Source organism: Lolium perenne, chromosome 4, assembly GCF_019359855.2.
Source record: "Lolium perenne isolate Kyuss_39 chromosome 4, Kyuss_2.0, whole genome shotgun sequence".
NCBI classification, from domain to species: domain Eukaryota; kingdom Viridiplantae; phylum Streptophyta; class Magnoliopsida; order Poales; family Poaceae; genus Lolium; species Lolium perenne.
Window position 1 is genome coordinate 402,616,210 of NC_067247.2, and position 17,872 is coordinate 402,634,081.

Sequence of the window (17,872 nt, forward strand, 5' to 3'; positions counted from 1 at the left end):
AGGAAGTTGTTACTACTGTAGCAACGTCTCCTTATCTTTATTTTACTGCATTGTTGTGCCAAGTAAAGTCTCTAATAGAAAGCTGATGCTAGATTTGGATTTCTGCGCAGAAACAGATTTTTAGCTGTCACGAATTTGAGTAGGTCTCTCTGTAGGAAACTCAGAAAAATCTGTGAAAAATCATGCGTGTTCCTCAGATATGTACGCAACTTTCATTAGTTTTGAGTTTTCTGATTTGAGCAATGGAAGTACCTCGAAAAAAAATCATGTTTACTGGCTGTTCTGTTTTGATAGATTCTGTCTCTGTTTTTTTGCATTGTCTCTTGTGGACTTTAAGTAAGGCTTTCTAGACGTGGAGAGATGTAGCTAATGTTTTATTGAGTTCTTGCGATGTGTCACTACAGGACTAAAGTGGATTAAAGTTTTTTGAGTACTAACCCCTCTAATGAAGTTTATGAGAAGTTTGGTGTGGCAGAAGTTTTCAAGGGTCAAGAGAGAAGGGTGATATAATGTGATCAAGAAGAGTGAAGAGCCTAAGCTTGGGGATGCCCCCGTGGGTCACCCAAGCATATTTCAAGAAGACTCAAGCGTCTAAGCTTGGAGATGCATAAGGCATCCCCTTCTTCATAGGCAACTTATCAGGTCATCTCTAGTGAAACTATATTTTAATTCTTCCACATTTTATGTGCTTTACTTGGAGCGTCTGTATGTTTTTATTTTAGTTTGTGTTTGAATAAATTTGGATCCTAGCAATCCTTGTGTGGGAGAGAGACACGCTCCGCTTTTTCATTTGAACACTTGTGTTCTTAATTTACTTTAATATTCATGGCGAAAGCTGAAACCCGCAGCACTTATTGTTATTTGGTTGAAAACAGAAAATGCTTCATATTGTCTTGAATAATTTGATACTTGGCAATTGTTTTGAGCTCTCAAGTAGATCATGTTTAAGCTCTTGCATCATAAGTTTAAACCTATTAGTGGAGAACTACCATAGAGCTTGTTGAAAATTGGTTTGCATGATTGGTCTCTCTAAGGTCTAGATATTTTCTGGTAAAAGTGTTTGAGCAACAAGGAAAACAGTGTAGAGTCTTATAATGCTTGCAATATGTTCTTATGTAAGTTTTGCTGTACCGGTTCATACTTGTGTTTTCTTCAAACAACCTTGCTAGCCAAAGCCTTGTACTGAGAGGGAATGCTTCTCGTGCATCCAAAACCTTGAGCCAAAACCTATGCCATGTGTGTCCACCATAACTACCTACTATGTGGTATTTCTCTGCCATTCCAAGTAAATACTTCATGTGCTACCTTTAAACAATTCAAAAGTTATTATCTCTTATTTGTGTCAATGTTTTATAGTTCATGAGGAAGTATGTGGTGTTTTATCTTTCAATCTTGTTGGGCAGACTTTCGCCAATGGACTAGTGGCTTCATCCGCTTATCCAATAATTTTGCAAAAGAGCTGGCAACGGGGTTCCCAGCCCCAATTAATTAACCTTCACTAATAATTCTCTTCACATGTTTTGCCCTGATTCATCAGTAAGCAACTTAATTTTGCAAATAGACACTCCTCCATGCTATGTGAAATGTTGGAAGGCACCCGAGGATTAGGTTAGCCATGGCTTGTGAAAGCAAAAGGTTGGGAGGAGTGTCATATATAAATAAAACTAAAATACATGTGTAAACAAAAGAGAAGAGGGATGATCTACCTTGCTGGTAGAGATAACGTCCTTCATGGGAGCCGCTCTTTGAAAGTCTGTTGGACAAGGGGGTTAGAGTGCCCACTACCATTCGTTGACAACAACAAACACCTCCAAAACTTTATTTGTATGCTCTCTATATGATTTCAAAACTTAAAAAGCTCTAGCACATGATTTAATCCCTGCTTCCCTCTGCGAAGGGCCTTTCTTTTACTTTATGTTGAGTCAGTTTACCTACTCCTTTCTATCTTAGGAGCAAACATTTGTGTCAACTGTGTGCATTGATTCTTACATGCTTGCTTATTGCACTTATTATATTACTTTGTGTTGACAATTATCCATGAGATAAGCATGTTGAAAGTTGAAAGCAATTGCTGAAACTTAAATCTTCCTTTGTGTTGCTTCAAAACCTCTTATTAAGAATTTATTGCTTTATGAGTTGACTCTTATGCAAGACTTTTTGATGCTTGTCTTGAAAGTACTATTCATGAAAAGTTTTTGCTATATGCTTAGTCATTATCTATTTGTTAGCAAACTATAGATCATTGCCTTGAGTCACTTCATTCATCTCATATGCTTTACAATAGTATGATCAAGATTATGTTAGTAGCATGTCACTTCAGAAATTATTCTTTTTATCGTTTACCTACTCGAGGGCGAGTAGGAACTAAGCTTGGGGATGCTTGATACGTCTCCAACGTATCTACAATTTCTGATGTTCCATGCTAGTTTTATGAGAATACCTACATGTTTTGCTCACACTTTATAATGATTTTATGCACTTTCCGGGACTAACCTATTAACAAGATGCCGAGGTGCCAGTTCCTGTTTTCTGCTGTTTTTGGTTCCAGAAAAGCTGTTCGGGCAATATTCTTGGAATTCGACGAAACAAAAGCCAAACCTCCTATTTTTCCGAGGGACACACGGAGCCAGAAGGGCAAGCCAGGGGGAGGCCCACGGCCTCCACACCATAGGGCGGCGTGGCCGGGCCCACATGCGCGCCGGGGTGTGGGGAGCCCACCTCGGGACTCCACCGACATCGCCCCTTTGCCTATTTATTCCCCCACGACGCGAAAACCCGAGAGATACCTATCATACTCCAGAAAGACTCCCGGAGCGCCGCCGCCATCGCGAAACCTAGTTTCGGGGGTCAGAAGTTCCTGTTTCGGCACCCTGCCGGGACGGGGATCGACCCCCGGAGCCTTCTCCATCGACGCCACCGCCTCCATCATGCTCCGTGAGTAGTTCCCCCATGGACTACGGGTTCTAGAAGTAGCTAGTTGGTACTCTCTCTCCCATGTACTTCAATACAATGATCTCATGAGCTGCCTTACATGATTAGGATCCATTTGATGTAATCGGTGTTGTGTTTGTTGGGATCCGATGAATTGTTACATTATGATCAGTCTATCTATAAAGTTTGTGAAGTTATTGTTGCTGCAATCTTGTTGTGTTTAATGCTTGTCACTAGTGCACTAGTGGCATGATCTTAGATTTAAGCTCTATAATTATTGCTTAGATTGTATCTACAAGTTGTTTGCACATGTCTATGTCCGGAACCCGAGGCCCCAGAGTGACAGCAACTGGGATAACTGTAGGGGAAGGCTTAGATATGAGGATCACATGTTTTCACCAAGTGTTAATGCTTTGCTCCGGTGCTCTATTAAAAGGAGTACCTTAATTACCAGTAGTTTCCCTAGAGGCCCGGCTGCCACAGGCTGGTAGGACAAAAGATGTTATGCAAGTTTCTCATTGCGAGCACGTATGACTATATATGAAAAACATGCCTACATGATTAATAAACTTGATGTTCTGTCTTAATGCTATAATAATTATGTCAATTGCCCAACTGTAATTTGTTCACCCAACACTTGCTATTGGAGAGTTACCACTAGTGTAGATAGCTGGGAACCCCAGTCCATCTTTCATCATCAAATACTCACTCGGTCCTATATGTCATTAGAAGTAGTATCAACTATTTTCTGGTGCCATTGCCTCTATGTTATCACTCTGCTGTGTATTCTTACTATTGCTCTCATATTACTGCTGCTTTCACATCACCCCTGTTACTAGTGCTTTTCCAGGTGCAGCTGAATTGACAACTCAGTTGTTAAGGCTTATAAGTATTCTTTGTCTCCCCTTGTGTCGAATCAATAAATTTGGGTTTTACTTCCCTCGAAGACTGTTGCGATCCCCTATACTTGTGGGTTATCACAAGGTCAATAGAAAGAATGACCGCTGGCAGTAGCCCTCGGGAATCCTGGACACCTAGAACGTGTACGAGGCAAAGGCGCCATTCCGTGGAAAGTAGGGTTTCCCCAGAACAATGACCCGTAAAGTTACCAAAGCCGTAAGAGAAAGACGGACCGGGATGCAGACCGTCTGGGAGGATGGAAAGGGAACTATTTGAGGTGAAGCACTATCAAAAGACAGACCGGAAGGGCTGCATGGAGATCATGCAGTGGATGTCGGAAGCCAGCAGCGGAAAAGCAACATGGCTTCCATGGAGGCCTCGGCTGGTGCTAATGCACCCTTCGCCCCGGTTGGTGCTAATGCACCGACGATCGATGGTGCACCGGAGCCTCGGTACCCCATGGACGAAGTACAGGACATTATGAAAGAATGTGAGTTGCATTATCCAATGGGGAACATTTCCTTGAAGGTGGCGATCGGCACCGCTTTACCTTGTAAACCTGGAGCACTCCACCACAACAATCCCATTGAAGATGGCTATGCTTGTGTACAAGTTTCTTACAAAGTAGGAACTCAAAAGTGAAATTCTATTTCCTTACCATTTTGGGTGAGTGTTTCTGTCTTATGCACATTCTCTTTTGTTTACTCCATGTTATGTCTAATCGATGAGTTATGCATGATTGTGCATGTAACGTATCCGCAGCTTTCACTGGATTCTGCTAATAATTCAATTTGACAACTCCAGAGTTGAAGTCATGGACTCTCTGAATATGGATCCAAAGCATTGGACCAACATAAGATTAATGCTGCAAAAGTAATTATTTTCAATCATTTGCGAACTATATCGGCCTCTTTCGTTCATTTTCTGATATCAAGTAACTAATAACTTCCTTGTTCATTTAATTTTCTTTGCTCTGCAGGGTTTGGAAACGGTTCAAAGATAATATAACCGGCGAATTCAAAGATCAGCTAACATTTAGAAGGTTAGCTAATATTCCAACTCAGCCAAAGAGGACCAATCTATGTGGATACTATGTTTGTGAGTTCATCCTGAGACACACCTCTCAGCGAAGGGCTCAGGATGTCAACTCGCTTTCAACCAATTCAAGAGGAATTAGCAGGATTTTTGATGAGGGAGGTCCTCCATCTTAATGGACAACACTATTACGAGGACGAAGAACTTCTAATGCATCCGACATCCACTTGAAAATTGTATATGGAAACTTGTTTGAAGTTGTATATGGTCACCTGCCCGAGATTGAATATTATATATTCCTCTTGAATTCTTCTTGTTTGAAATTTCAAACTTGTTTGAAATTGTATATTCATATGCATCAACATGTAACGTGTATATATTAGCCTAGAATATGTGTACTGAAACTTCTTTGAAACTAAAATAAAACATGAAAAAAATATTAAAAAAATAAAAACACAACAAAATAAAACCAGATTTAGAGATTTAAACCCTAAACCTGCAAAGACCTTTAGTCCCGGTTGATCACACCAACCGGAACTAAAGGTACTCCACCCCGACGCACGTTTGCAGCCCACGTGGATGGGCGTTTAGTTGCGGTTCGTAAGCAACCGCGACTAAAGGGAGAGCCTTTAGTCTCGCATATTTAGTTCTGGTTGCCAATCTGGGATTAATGTCCGTTACCAACCGGAACTAATGCCTCTTTTTCTACTAGTGTGTGAACAGGCCCCTACTCTTCTAGTGAGGAAACACCATGCTCTAGTTCTGGACAGAGCTAGAGCCCCAGGAATTCCGAACTCCAAGATATAATAACACGCCTTATATGTTTCTGGACAGAGACAGTCGGCCAACTGGACACCGACCAAATGTTTCACAAGCAAGAGCCCAACCATAAATAATATGACCATGAGGTCTCTGCGGTCAGAGCAAGTAGTGCAAGAGAAACACTCAGACAAATGTACCAACTTGATACCAACAAAATGTTTGACAACCAAGAGCCCAGCCAACTGGACATCGACCAAATGGGAGCCCAACCAACCATAATATAAGAGGCCATGAGCTCGCAATTGATGAAAGACCATGAGCTCAAACTTATATTTCTGGACAAAGAGCATTGCGAGAGAAACAATTGGACAAGTGCACCAACTTGATACCGACGAGATGTTTCACAACCAAGAGCCCAGCCAACAATAATATATCAACATGCTAAACCACATCAGTTAAAGGGGCCAGCTTGCACTACAATTAGACCAAAGAATATATCAGCCTTTTCGGCGAATCAGCTAAGTTGCATCATTCTTTCCTAATTCTTGAATAAGCTACACAGGGCCATCGCTCGAGGAGCGGACTAATGTCCCCAACTATGTACACTGTCGCTCCTGCAAAGTGGGCCCTAGGAACAAAACAGGGGCAAAGGTTGGTCGGTATTCTACACGGGAGGCCGCCCCATAAGGCCACGAGATATCCACCCTGTTGTACACAAAAGAATTCCACTGATTAAAACTAGACCGTCCTTGTCAGCTGTCGTCATCTAGAGACCCAATGTAGGTCAGCTCTGTCCGTCTCACCCTGACCGCACCCTTGAGCCAGCTGCACGCTTTGAGGTTGGCGTGGTCAGCAGTGATCCCGCTGGCCCCATTGCTTCCTGACGAGGCAGACGGACAGCTAGTGCCGTCTTCGAGCAAGGTCCAGGGATCCACCTCCATCTCGGGGTCCTGGGAAGGCAGTGTCGCCTTGCTTCTGCTTGAGATGTTGGTGGGGACCCAGCTGAGAGGGGTGTTCTTTTGTTGAGGGCCTGCGGTGGATGAAGTGCTGCTCTGGAGTGGTGATAGTGCAGCCAAGGACAGCTGAGGAGGTTGACACTGTATAGACCTGTGACGACATGGTGGGAGGATCGGCAGAGCGGCTTGGATCTTTCGCCTGATTGTCCCAGGCAACTCCATATGGTCCAATGCGGACTACAAAGCAGATGCAGTTCGTCAGAAGTGGGAGGAGAAGACCATTCAGGAAATGCATGTCAGATACGATAGAAAGAAAAAAATATCATAGCACATGATGCAAAAAAAGTACTATTCCGAAAGGCGTAACCATATTTATCAGTTTAAGCATCGAACTGACCTGCAAGCCCACAGCAGCTTCAACATCAAATGCAGTGATATCTCGCGGAGCTCTAACGGGTGGCTTGGAAACTGGCTTTGTCTTTAGCCAGCTTGGTTTGGAGTTCCCAAGCAGTGCATGGAGAACACATAAAAGCCTCTCAAAAAGACTCTCGCTTGGGCGATCCAGCAGGACGTCTACAGGAGGTTCCAGCAAAGAGTCCACTTCCCGCCTCAACGTAGCTAAATTGGCAGGAGGAACGGGTGAATCTGCATCCTCGTAGATTATGCGCGCCGCAAGCAAGCATAGTATCGTAGAAGCAAGTGTCTGCCTCATGTTCCTACAATTTATATATACAGAAGGAAGTGATTATTAGTAGGAAAAGAAATTATCACAAGTTGCACTTGAGGCACAGCAATGCCCTTAAAAACCAAAAGGACCTATAAACCAGAATAGAGGGAATACATGAACCACATGAAATAGATGTCACAAGGACAGCAGGATGCTAGGACCAACTTTCAAGACATGTGGAACACCCCAAATGAAAGGTAACTTGTCCACATTCTCAATTATGCGAAAACAGAGAAGGTATCTGGAGTCAACTACAACCTATGACAATAAATATATGTGTAACAAAGTAATAGCTAAAAACTAATATCAGGAAACCTAGGGTATCTGGAGTCAGGTACAATTTGCGACAACAAATATGTGTTAATAAACTAATAATGAAAACTAATATCGGGAACCATCTCCAAGCAAAAGTAACTTCAAACAAACGACATTTGCTTTTCAATTTAGACTCACCTGTCTGCCAAGATTACTGGAAGTAACCTAATTATAAATTGGAGGCGTAACCACACTGTTGCCTGCAGGGCAGATGCTGAAGGGGGGGTTGGATCATTACCAACCGTGCCTCGCCTGCCAATACTTGGACTTCCACCTCTAATTCCTTTACGACCACTGGGTTTATTAGATGAAACTTCATTTCCTGAAGGGACCAAACCAGCATGTTTTGTACCATTTCGTGATATTGCTTTGATGTGTTCGCTGACAGTTCCCATCTGTTTGATTACCTCCCCAGCAAATATACCGCGAAATTCTGCATTGCTTCTATCGATGCATGGCAACATTAATTCCGCAAGGGCTTTCTCGGTTACATATTTATTAACAGATCTAATGCTTTCAATGCTTCTATCCACATTATGGGGAGTACTTTTGATTGGCCTTTTGGCTTCAGCATCATCCACAACTTCTCCTTCCTCAATTGGAGTGACTTCCAATTTCCTTTTGGCAGTTCTATTAGCCATTACATCACTAAGCAAGCTGGACCATCCCCATGGCTTCCACACCTGTGTCTTTACTGAAACTCCTTTTCTTTGAGCAAGACTTACAAGCTGTTGTCTTGTGGACTTGCGTCCCAGAAGGGCATCTAGCCCTTGAAGGATCCATTTGACATCCACAACAAGTGAATCATGTAGCTTCCCAAGAAGGTGGACAACTTCTGAGTAGAGAGGAGCAGCATCAGGTCTGGCAACTAATCTCGACAGGATGATTTCAGTAAACCCTTTCTCGCTTTCAGATAGGGCAAAGCTCTCAGAATTAGGGCACAGCGATCGAAGTCCATCAATAATTTCCCGCAGTATCGATGTTGGTGTCTTACTTTTTTCAGCTTTTCCAATTTTTTCTGCAAGAGCCTGTTCATCTAAAAGAAGCCTCAACTCAACCCATTGCCAATGGAACTTTGCAGGTTGGAGGGTATCAAGTACTTGACCAAGCTTCTCCGAGAGTTTTAACTCATTCTCTTTTGCCTCACCAGGTTCTGAACCATCCATCTGGATGACTGCTGGTGTTTTACAATCAACAAGAGCGTTCAAAAAAAGACGGGCACGGAGAGGTATAAATAGGTGCTTCAGATTCTTGTCGGAGCAGTTCATTTCAAGCATTGCAGCAAACTCCGAATCACCACCATCAGCAGCTAGAAGATCATACAGCTGATGTGTATTGCGGAAGCAGATATCTCGAAAAGGTTGATGCTTTGTGATGTCGTTTATTGCATTCTCAATACTCTGGTAAGCCTGCACATCTTCACGGCTAAGGATATACTGTCTCCAACGGACCATTGCAAAAATTGAATAGGCTGGAGGAAAGACCACATTTAAAGGAAGTTTCTGCTGCAACCTTGAGAGTGCAAGAACATAGGACTCACCAAGAATATCTGCAATAAGCCCATCATAGACGGTTCTGCAGTTCCCTAATAGAATCCTAAACCAATGAACCAAAACTTCTACTGAATTATCCATCTTAAAAGTTCCAGTGGAACGGGACGCACCATTAGTGCCAGTTCTCAATCCTCTTAGGATCTGCAGAATGTCCAAGCCATCTTTTATTTTCAGGACAGCAACCATCCGCTCAAGACTAACAGCTCCATGAACAACAGCTCCCACAATAAGTGCAGAAATAGCAGCAGCACCTTTTCCAGCCCTCCCAACAAAGCCTTTCCCTGAGGTACTTAGAAGTTCATTAGTGTGATTTCCATAGGCATCATGGGCCTCAGAAGATGGTTGAAACTGATTGCGCTGGATCTTAGGAGGAGCAAAGGCTGCTGTTACAGCTGAAGATGCTTCAACAGCCAGAGCTACTTCAAATACACGACTGAAGCGATCCCCCAAAGCTTCTTTCAGTAAGCAGAGAGAACTTATGTGGACGTGTAAAGTGTGCCGAACAAAGTTCAATGAATTACCAATAGAAGGAACTCCATGATAGTTACCCCCTGTGAAATCCAAATGTTTAGCTATGGCTTGCCCGGCATTGACAACAATTGCAGAAACAGCAGCAAAAACTGCTGAAGGGTCTCCATCTGGACTTGCTCCCCCGTTTTGCCGGATACATTCAACTAAGCCCAAAACAGTATCATGTGCAATTTGATAACCGTCTTCCTTCTCAAACGAGGGACTCTTGGGCGTTGCTGGAATTTTCTTTTCCTTCAAATTGCGTTGAAGCTCTTCAGTTTGCCGCTGCACTATCTCTTTCATGTTTGGAACAATTCTTGAACCCCTTCCATTCAGCTTTTGACGGACCTGCTCATCCATCTCTTCACCTGCTGAAACTCCTGAAGAAGAAATCAAATCACCATCTATTGATCGCCCATTATCAAGCTCAGTTAGCAGTCGCTGGTCACATGTGGTCCTAAAATTCTTCTCCCACCTAACCACGCTAGCCACATCTCTGTACTTCCTTAAAAAATATCGGGTATAAGGCAAAGCTGCCGGTGCAGGATGCCTTGCATTTGCTAACACAAAATGTCTGTTCGTTGAAGCATTGAGAACTTCAGGCAAGAGATCAGTTGCAAGAAGTATGTTCTCATACCTGTAAGTGTTAAAGAGTAAAGTCATCAGAGCAAATTGATATAACAATTTAAGTATATAACAGAGTCCAAAACATAAAAAATGGGGAACATAATCAATCATAACAGATAACCATCTGTCTACCCTGGTCTAGAGAACTTTGTTCTGTTAAAAATGAAGGCTTTAACTTAACAGTTGCTTCAAAAAGCATTGAACATGCCCACATATAAAACCACAAACACAAAGGATTCTAACTTTACTGACAAAGAAAAATGGTGAATACATAAGAGAACGGACTGCAGAGAACACAAGTGGAGTCACCAAAATCTAGACCATATGTTGCATTGAAAATAGAAGCAAAAAACAAGAAAACAGAACAGGTGCCTCTAATTAATAATAAAAATTCATTAACCTCTATTTTCATTCCTTCCCATGTCCTCTTCGATTAAATAAAGACTGATGGAATCGACATTAGGAGCAACATACCTAAGCAAGGATGAGAACACAAGTGCCTCACCAACCTGACAAACTTGGTTATCTCTGTTTTTCATATGCGTACCACTTCTCCCGACTTGACCTAGCGTAGCCATTCCACCACGATTTTTTGCTAGCAACCATACAAGGAACCTTGCACCAGAGACTAAATCACAGCATGTGTCAAGTATATAGAGAATTGACATTAGTTCTTCATCGCCTAGCTTCCATTTGGACACAGTTTTGTCATCAGGCAGAGAGGAAAAGGAGCTTAAGGAATTGCTAGCTTTACAAGCTGTCGTTTCATTTCCTTCAACAAGTTGCCTTACTGATTTCAACAACCACACAGAGATGGAGCGCCTTTCAAGTAATCTAAGTTTCTTCAACGACTTCCCAACTTCGGCCAGATTTGTCATCCTTGTGTGATACGCATCTTTGGCATTGTCACCATCAGTGCTAGGTTTATGGTGGGGACAGCTCAGCTTGCTCTCACAAAGATGACTAGTAGATGCCTCCCCCTGACTGCCTTCGATCCTAGCAGTCGCAAGCTGTGCAAGATTCTGTGTTTTGCGAACCACTTTTGCCCTACCTCTAGAGGTTTGTTTAATGGATTTCAGTGCAGGTTCAGCCTTAAAAGATTCATGTAGCTCTGTCCCTTTCTTCACCCACCAAACATCTTCCTCATCTGATTGAACCAATGGGAACGCCTGGTAAGGGGAGGTTCTCTCATCCAATTTCTGTCCCTTGATCCTCATACAATCCTCACAGCCATTTTTCACTTCTCCATTATCCACTTGTGTGAGTGTTGAAGTTGATGATCCCTGGAAGTTCATTTTGGTTTCACACTGTTCTGATTCCACTGAGTGAGGATAAATAAAACACAACAGGCTCGACACCATAACTTTCACATCTTCTACTTGTTCAGGCACACTGCTATGATTAGAGCCTCCTGATGCAACCAAAATATCACTCTGCTTCCGAAAGAAGGAACTTGAAGTATATTCACCCCTGTCATTTGCATCAACTGACAGACCACTCGAAAGTTCAGAAAGCACAAGGCGACGCTCACTAGAATAGGTTGACATCATCTCACGCAATTGTTGCTCTTCAACAACTATATCTTCCTCAAGAACATCAAATAAAGATGACCCAGGAAGCTGCTTTAATATTCTGTGGTGCCTCCTTTTCCTTTCCGTATCTAGCAAAGTACCACTCCTATCAGTTACTCCACTGATAATTAGCTGCCTTACATAAGCTTGAGGATAAAATAGACCGCTGCGAATAAGCTCTATGATGAGAACATCCACACGTTTAAAACCTGCAGCACTGCTAACCTCATGCTGATCCAGCCAACACACAATAATATCATGCAGCGGACCAGGACTTTCAAACATATCCTTCCTTTCATTCTTCTCCTCAATCTTTGCATTATTTCTCAATCCAGAAGAATCACCCACTGTAGTTGCTGCTAAAGAAGCATCATTCAACGAAGAACCTTTACCAATATTATTCATTGCCATGCGACTGCTACTCTTAGACCGAGACAAGTTATTCATCTCATTCATTTTGTTTTTTAAGATAGACACTGCCACATGTATCTGAGATAAATCTCTTCTCCCTGAAAATTTTACATTCAGACTGGGAGATGTACGACAATCACGATAATCACATGTTGCCCATTCACAAAGAAAAAAGACAGAACAGATTAGGGATAACTCAACAGTTCCAATCCACATTAGAGAAGACTGCAAGCAAGGGCTGACTTCTTTAATCCACCTTTCTTCCATTAGTGCATCAGATAGATCATTAAAGAGTGAAGAATACGCCATTGTCAAATTTCCAGTGACAAGAGCCTTGTCCAAAGCCTGTACCACTTTTGCTGCACCACGTGCTTGAAGGTTGGGATTGGCAAGAGTCGAAAGATCTGATGCACGTCTCTGAATTGAACACACAGCATAACCGCAGGAAAGGTACCGGTACACATCCGGCCTCTTAGAACTAGAGATTTCACCACCACCAGTTATCTTCAGCAAAGCACCTCTACCATATACATCTGGGGCCACAGCTGAAGGAAGAGGAAAGCAGTCGAAAGAAACAAATGTATCCGGTACTGCAAGTACCATGTATCGCAGTAACTCAGCTATGACAGAAGAGATAGATGACCTTTTCGGGTTATCAACAACAGAAGCATCACTCAGACGTCTAACCAGAATTTCCACGAACATACGCACGTATGTTTGTGAGAGAGTGATGGTCTCAACCAAACCTAGTACAACAGGCAAAAGAAGCTCTAAGGCCTCGACTGAATCCCTCTCCTGGATGGAGGGTAGAAAAAAGTCATTAACAAGAAAAACCAATCAAGGGAACTGATAAACTGAAACATCCTAAAATATGATAATTCGATCTTTCAATGTAACAAAAGTACCTGAAGTTGGTAACATAACCATTCAATAAGTACCGAGGGAACTAGCAATTCTTCTGTGAGATGCCATTGTACAAGACGAACCATATACCACCATTTGAAGTGCACCACAGGCTCTTCAGTGTCTCCACCAACAGAGGATGCTTCGGTTTTCATTTTTACTAGAGTTGCCCCAGAAATAAGCCCTGGTGATGGCTGTTCCTTAAAAGACGGAGGTACCTCTTTTGAACAAAATTCGTCCAGTAGCTGTTGTAAGTATTCAACGACATCCTTTGTCCACTGGTTGGATCGTTGATTATCAGAAGCACCTGTTGAAATACCGCTGGATGTTGGTCGGACCTGTGGCTATAATTGAATACACTTTGTTACAATTATGTAGTATGGCGTTTGGTAGGAAGCATGAGACAAGCTCAGAAGAATTGCAAACCTGATTGAGGTATGTAACTTTAACAAACCATGTTGCCCTTAGTAATGGGACATTACATCGAGTGAGAACATCAAAAAGTGATTTCCTACGATAACCATGAGGAACATGCTCAGATAATAAACGCAGCCTCTTGTTTGGCTGGGCAAGGGCCTGCAGATTAATGATACACATTAAACATACAAGAAAATTAAAGTGAGCATAATGGTAAAAGCAAACTCCACACCCGTAAGAACCACAAGTTGAGATCCCCAAACAATTAGCCTCCACACACTTTATAGATGCAATATTCTTGATATCAAGTATGGGAGATCTATGAACATGGGAAGTGAGCCTAACTCACTTGGTTGGGGAGTGGATGTACAACCCCATCATGGGTTTATCTCTCTACAGACGCGAATTTGGGTCCCTATATGTACTGTAGGGGTCTCACTTAGAATTTTCTATTAAAAATCTATAAAGATATCCCCTAACCCCTAATAACATAACTGAAAAAGCAATAATACAGTGTTTGGAGTCAAAGCAGCTCCAAATTCAAGGAAGATAATACATCATTAACTGGAAGTAAAACCCACAGTTCCACAACAAAATACTGAACTAAAGCAAAGAGCTAACCACGTCATGCAAAGAGAAGTTAAGAGATAAAGAATTCGGGAAATCAAATAAAAATACAAAACTTCTGCCAGTGTCCCATTGAAAAGAAAAATGAATTAACAAATGGAAGATTAGTTCGTTAACCTCAGTCCATTTTCTGCGGGAGTCCTCATTGCATGGCCTTTGCTCCGGATAAACTCCAGGTTTTATCAACAGTGATCCAGAAAGAGGAACTCCATAAACTTGGCCAGCCTATTAAAACAGGAAAATAACTGGTCTGTTTGACATATCAAGAGATATAAGAGAGATCAAAGTTTGAGAGCCATCTACATTAAAGCAAATAGGCCAAATCAAGAACGATGACGCGATACCTTTCTCTTCTGAGCACGAGATTCATTAATAGCCCTCAACCGCTTCTTTAGTGCCTTCAGCAAACAATGGACAACAACAGAGTGTGAAGAAGCCGTAGCCCATGCCATACACAAACAGACAAACAAGGAAACAAAGCAAAATGATGTAACTAAGGAAATTAAAGATGTGATTTTATGGTTCCAGGTACTGTCCACTAGCGAAAAAAGGTTTAGCAACTACAATCACTATTAAACACATGACATATCTAAAACCCTTCCCTGAGCACTTTACGTTAAAGTCACGTCCTTGAAATGTTACAGATCAGCAAAGTGAACTCCAGAGGATCTCCAATTCAACTCCAACATTAGAGGAAGACAACCCACTGTGATTAAAATTCATGCCTTCCGCACGTGCAAATTGTGTTGTCCAACAATTTAAGCTCTTCATGTTCGGCATACCCGCTAGTATTTATTATGAGAACATGAATGCCCCAAGGAGCAGCGTTCCAAAGGGCATTAGCCTAGCCATGCCAATTGATTGGTTGACACAAAGTGTATACATAATAGTATGCCAATCATTTTGTTACAGCATAAAAATTAAGCGATGATTAGTTACAGCAGGCGTCCACAAAAAAACATAATGGTGAAACAAGATCCTTTCACAAGATAATTCAGCAGATATTGACCGAGTTTCTTACCTCCTTGCATTTTGCAACAATATCTGGCTTGCAGAAGTATGATATATTACTGAGTACGATCTCTCTTGCTTCCTATCAAAGAAATAATTGCAGTCATACATAGTGAATTTATATTTTTTTCTTAACTCATGACGATATTCAACAAGTAGGGGGTGGCCCTAATGGATCGTAAACAGATTTTATTCCCAAACGCACCTCAATTCCGTCAACAGTCTCTTTATACCCAGACTGTACATATTCTTTCGTTAATGTCTCTTCCGGACAGTTTGGTGTTTGAGGATAGAAGTCAGGTGGTCCAAGCCTATAAAAGAGCCATAGTTTAGAAGGATACTGCATGAGGTTAACTGAAACCATATCACAGGACAAAAGAACTAGTATATATGTGACCGTTTATGCAAACAGTGGCTCAAGACTGAAACTAAGGGCAGAGAAAGTGGTGTGAGGTGAGCATGTAAATTAGTCAGCATATCCTAGGTCTTTCAGTTAATTGCTTTGGGTTCAGAAGTTTATACATACTTGTTGTTAAGTGGTTCCTTGTCACACTTTAGCCTGTATGGAGCTAGCTGTGGTTGCCGCCTGAAAAAAAAAAGTAGGATTAGCAAGCACAGGTTACAATTTATTACTGGTCACAGAAACACAGAAGACAGATTTGGATAATAGTGACAGCTTACTTCAACAGGACCATGGCGATAATAAGGTGGTATTGGCATCTGTATATTTTGTTCTAGTCGTGTCGTCAAGAACCCTATATTCTATTAATTAGGTGCTGCGAATTTATGGCAAAAGGTGACAGAAGACGCTTAGTTTTAGCGGAAAAAAATGCACGTGTTGTTCCTATCGAATTTAATTGCTCCCTCCTGTTCAGTTTAACAGGCCTGCACGTAGTTTAAGAAAAACTTTGACCGCCAACTTGGCCAACAAAATATAAGTTATATGCCATAAAAGATATACCATTGGATTTATATTCAAAAGACGTTTCCAATGGTGTAACTTTCATGGCATATAACTCATATCTTGTTTACCAATTTAATAGTCAAAGTTTCTGTTAAACTACGTGTATGCCTGTTAAACTGTAGCGGAGCGAGTATTTGTGAGGTTGAGGGTCCATTCACCCCAAAGAGAAACAGAAATCTCCATTCTGCAAATGACATGTACCATTTAAATGATATCCCGCACGAGCCCCTGGAAGCTTATTTATGTGGGCATACAACAAACAGGAACCGGAAGTTCCTTTGTCTTCCAACCATACTGATTGAAGTATACTGTGATGGCATATCAACTAATTTTAAGGACTTGATGATCTGTGAAACCGTGACGTGCACATACTACTGAGAACCGAGATACCTACATACAGAATATTCATAGATAATACATCCACGTGTCGCATCATGGCATGAATAGACAACTAAGATTTTCCTGTCTTCAGGATAAACAGGGTAGCTTAGCTTCATCTTCTTTTGTACAAACTCTACAACGGATTGCTATTCATTCGGTTCCAAGTATAGCATACGGCGAGTTCATTACTGGAATTGCGGGCACGCACGTGGCAACGGAAAACATTAATGGCTCGAACGAAACGACAATACTACGGTATCCAAGAGTCAATTACTAGCATATCATACCGCTCGCTCGCGGAGTATCATTAATCCAGCGAGCTACTCCTCCTGCCAACTGAACACAACCAAGTGGCGCGCGCCGCTCGGCTCGCTACCGCTACACGATTGCCAATGGAAAGTTCGGAAAGCAGCTAAATTTGCACGGACCAAACAAGGGGGAGGGAGCAGGGGCGCTTACCTCGGGTTCACCGGGTAATTAGGCGAAGCGTAGGGGGACGCTTCTAGCCTGGAGCTGCTCTCCCTGCCGCTCGACACCGGGCCGCCGGAGAACCCGGAGCTGTTGCTGTTGCCGGCGCCCGCGTACCTCTGCATCTCGCCCAGCAAGTCAGCAGCAGCATGCCAGTGCCGCCGCCGCGGCGCGAAACCCTAGAACCGGATCAGGGCGGCTCCCGGCGGATTCGGCGGGATCCGAGCGCGAACCGCGGGGATTCCCTGATCCCAACCCCAAAGCTAGGGTTTTTGCGGCCGGAAGTCGGGAATCCGCGGACAATTTCGCCGAGAGAGGGGGGGAAATGCGCGGTGGAGCTAGGGTTTCCGAATCCGACACCGGAACCCTAGCGGAGCGCGGCGGAGAGCACGGGCGGGGCGGAGGAAGAGGGGGCGGACGGGGCAGTGACGGCGATGGTGGGGGGATTGGGGGGCGAGAGGAGGTTGTAGAGAGAGAAAGTTTGACTCTTTTTTAAAGCTGCTTCCTTTCCTTTCCTCTTTCTCTTGCCCTGTTCCGGCTCCGATGGGTTTCCTTTCTCTCTCTAGCTCTGCTTGCTCTCTCGGATGAGCCGCCGATTCTTTCTCCTCTAGTCACTTTCTCGCTCTAGGTTGTGACGATGATGAGAGAGAACGGCAACAGGGAGATCTGGTCTGGGTTTTTTGGGGATTTTTTCTTGACAAGAAGAGTCTTTTCTTTGACCTATGCCACAAGGAGCAAAAAGTGAGAGGCTCTCCAAAAGGTTAAGAAATTTATGGAATAGATATATAGAATCTTTTCTGGAA

At 42.7% G+C, this 17,872-nt stretch overlaps 1 protein-coding gene across 3 annotated transcripts in view; it reads right to left on the reverse strand.

The window, feature by feature from the left end:
* The window catches only part of LOC127297407 (mediator of RNA polymerase II transcription subunit 12), a 70,377-nt gene extending 52,712 nt beyond the window's left edge, over positions 1-17,665 (reverse strand). Inside the window, exons 1-12 of one of the 3 annotated variants that reach the window (XM_051327714.1) lie at positions 17,061-17,665; positions 15,783-15,842; positions 15,462-15,567; positions 15,267-15,338; positions 14,590-14,643; positions 14,363-14,470; positions 13,628-13,777; positions 13,204-13,545; positions 10,791-13,093; positions 7,765-10,326; positions 6,982-7,300; positions 6,412-6,821 (exon numbers count right to left, since the gene is read on the reverse strand). In XM_051327714.1, the coding sequence (XP_051183674.1) occupies positions 6,412-6,821; positions 6,982-7,300; positions 7,765-10,326; positions 10,791-13,093; positions 13,204-13,545; positions 13,628-13,777; positions 14,363-14,470; positions 14,590-14,643; positions 15,267-15,338; positions 15,462-15,567; positions 15,783-15,842; positions 17,061-17,194 (6,620 nt within the window). In that variant the 5' untranslated portion in view covers positions 17,195-17,665. Of the gene's footprint in view, positions 1-6,025; positions 6,822-6,981; positions 7,301-7,764; positions 10,327-10,790; positions 13,094-13,203; positions 13,546-13,627; positions 13,778-14,362; positions 14,471-14,589; positions 14,644-15,266; positions 15,339-15,461; positions 15,568-15,782; positions 15,843-17,060 lie in introns of those variants that run through there. The other 2 variants (XM_051327715.2, XM_051327713.1) reach the window with 2 other exon arrangements.
* Positions 17,666-17,872: the final 207 nt, after the last annotated feature.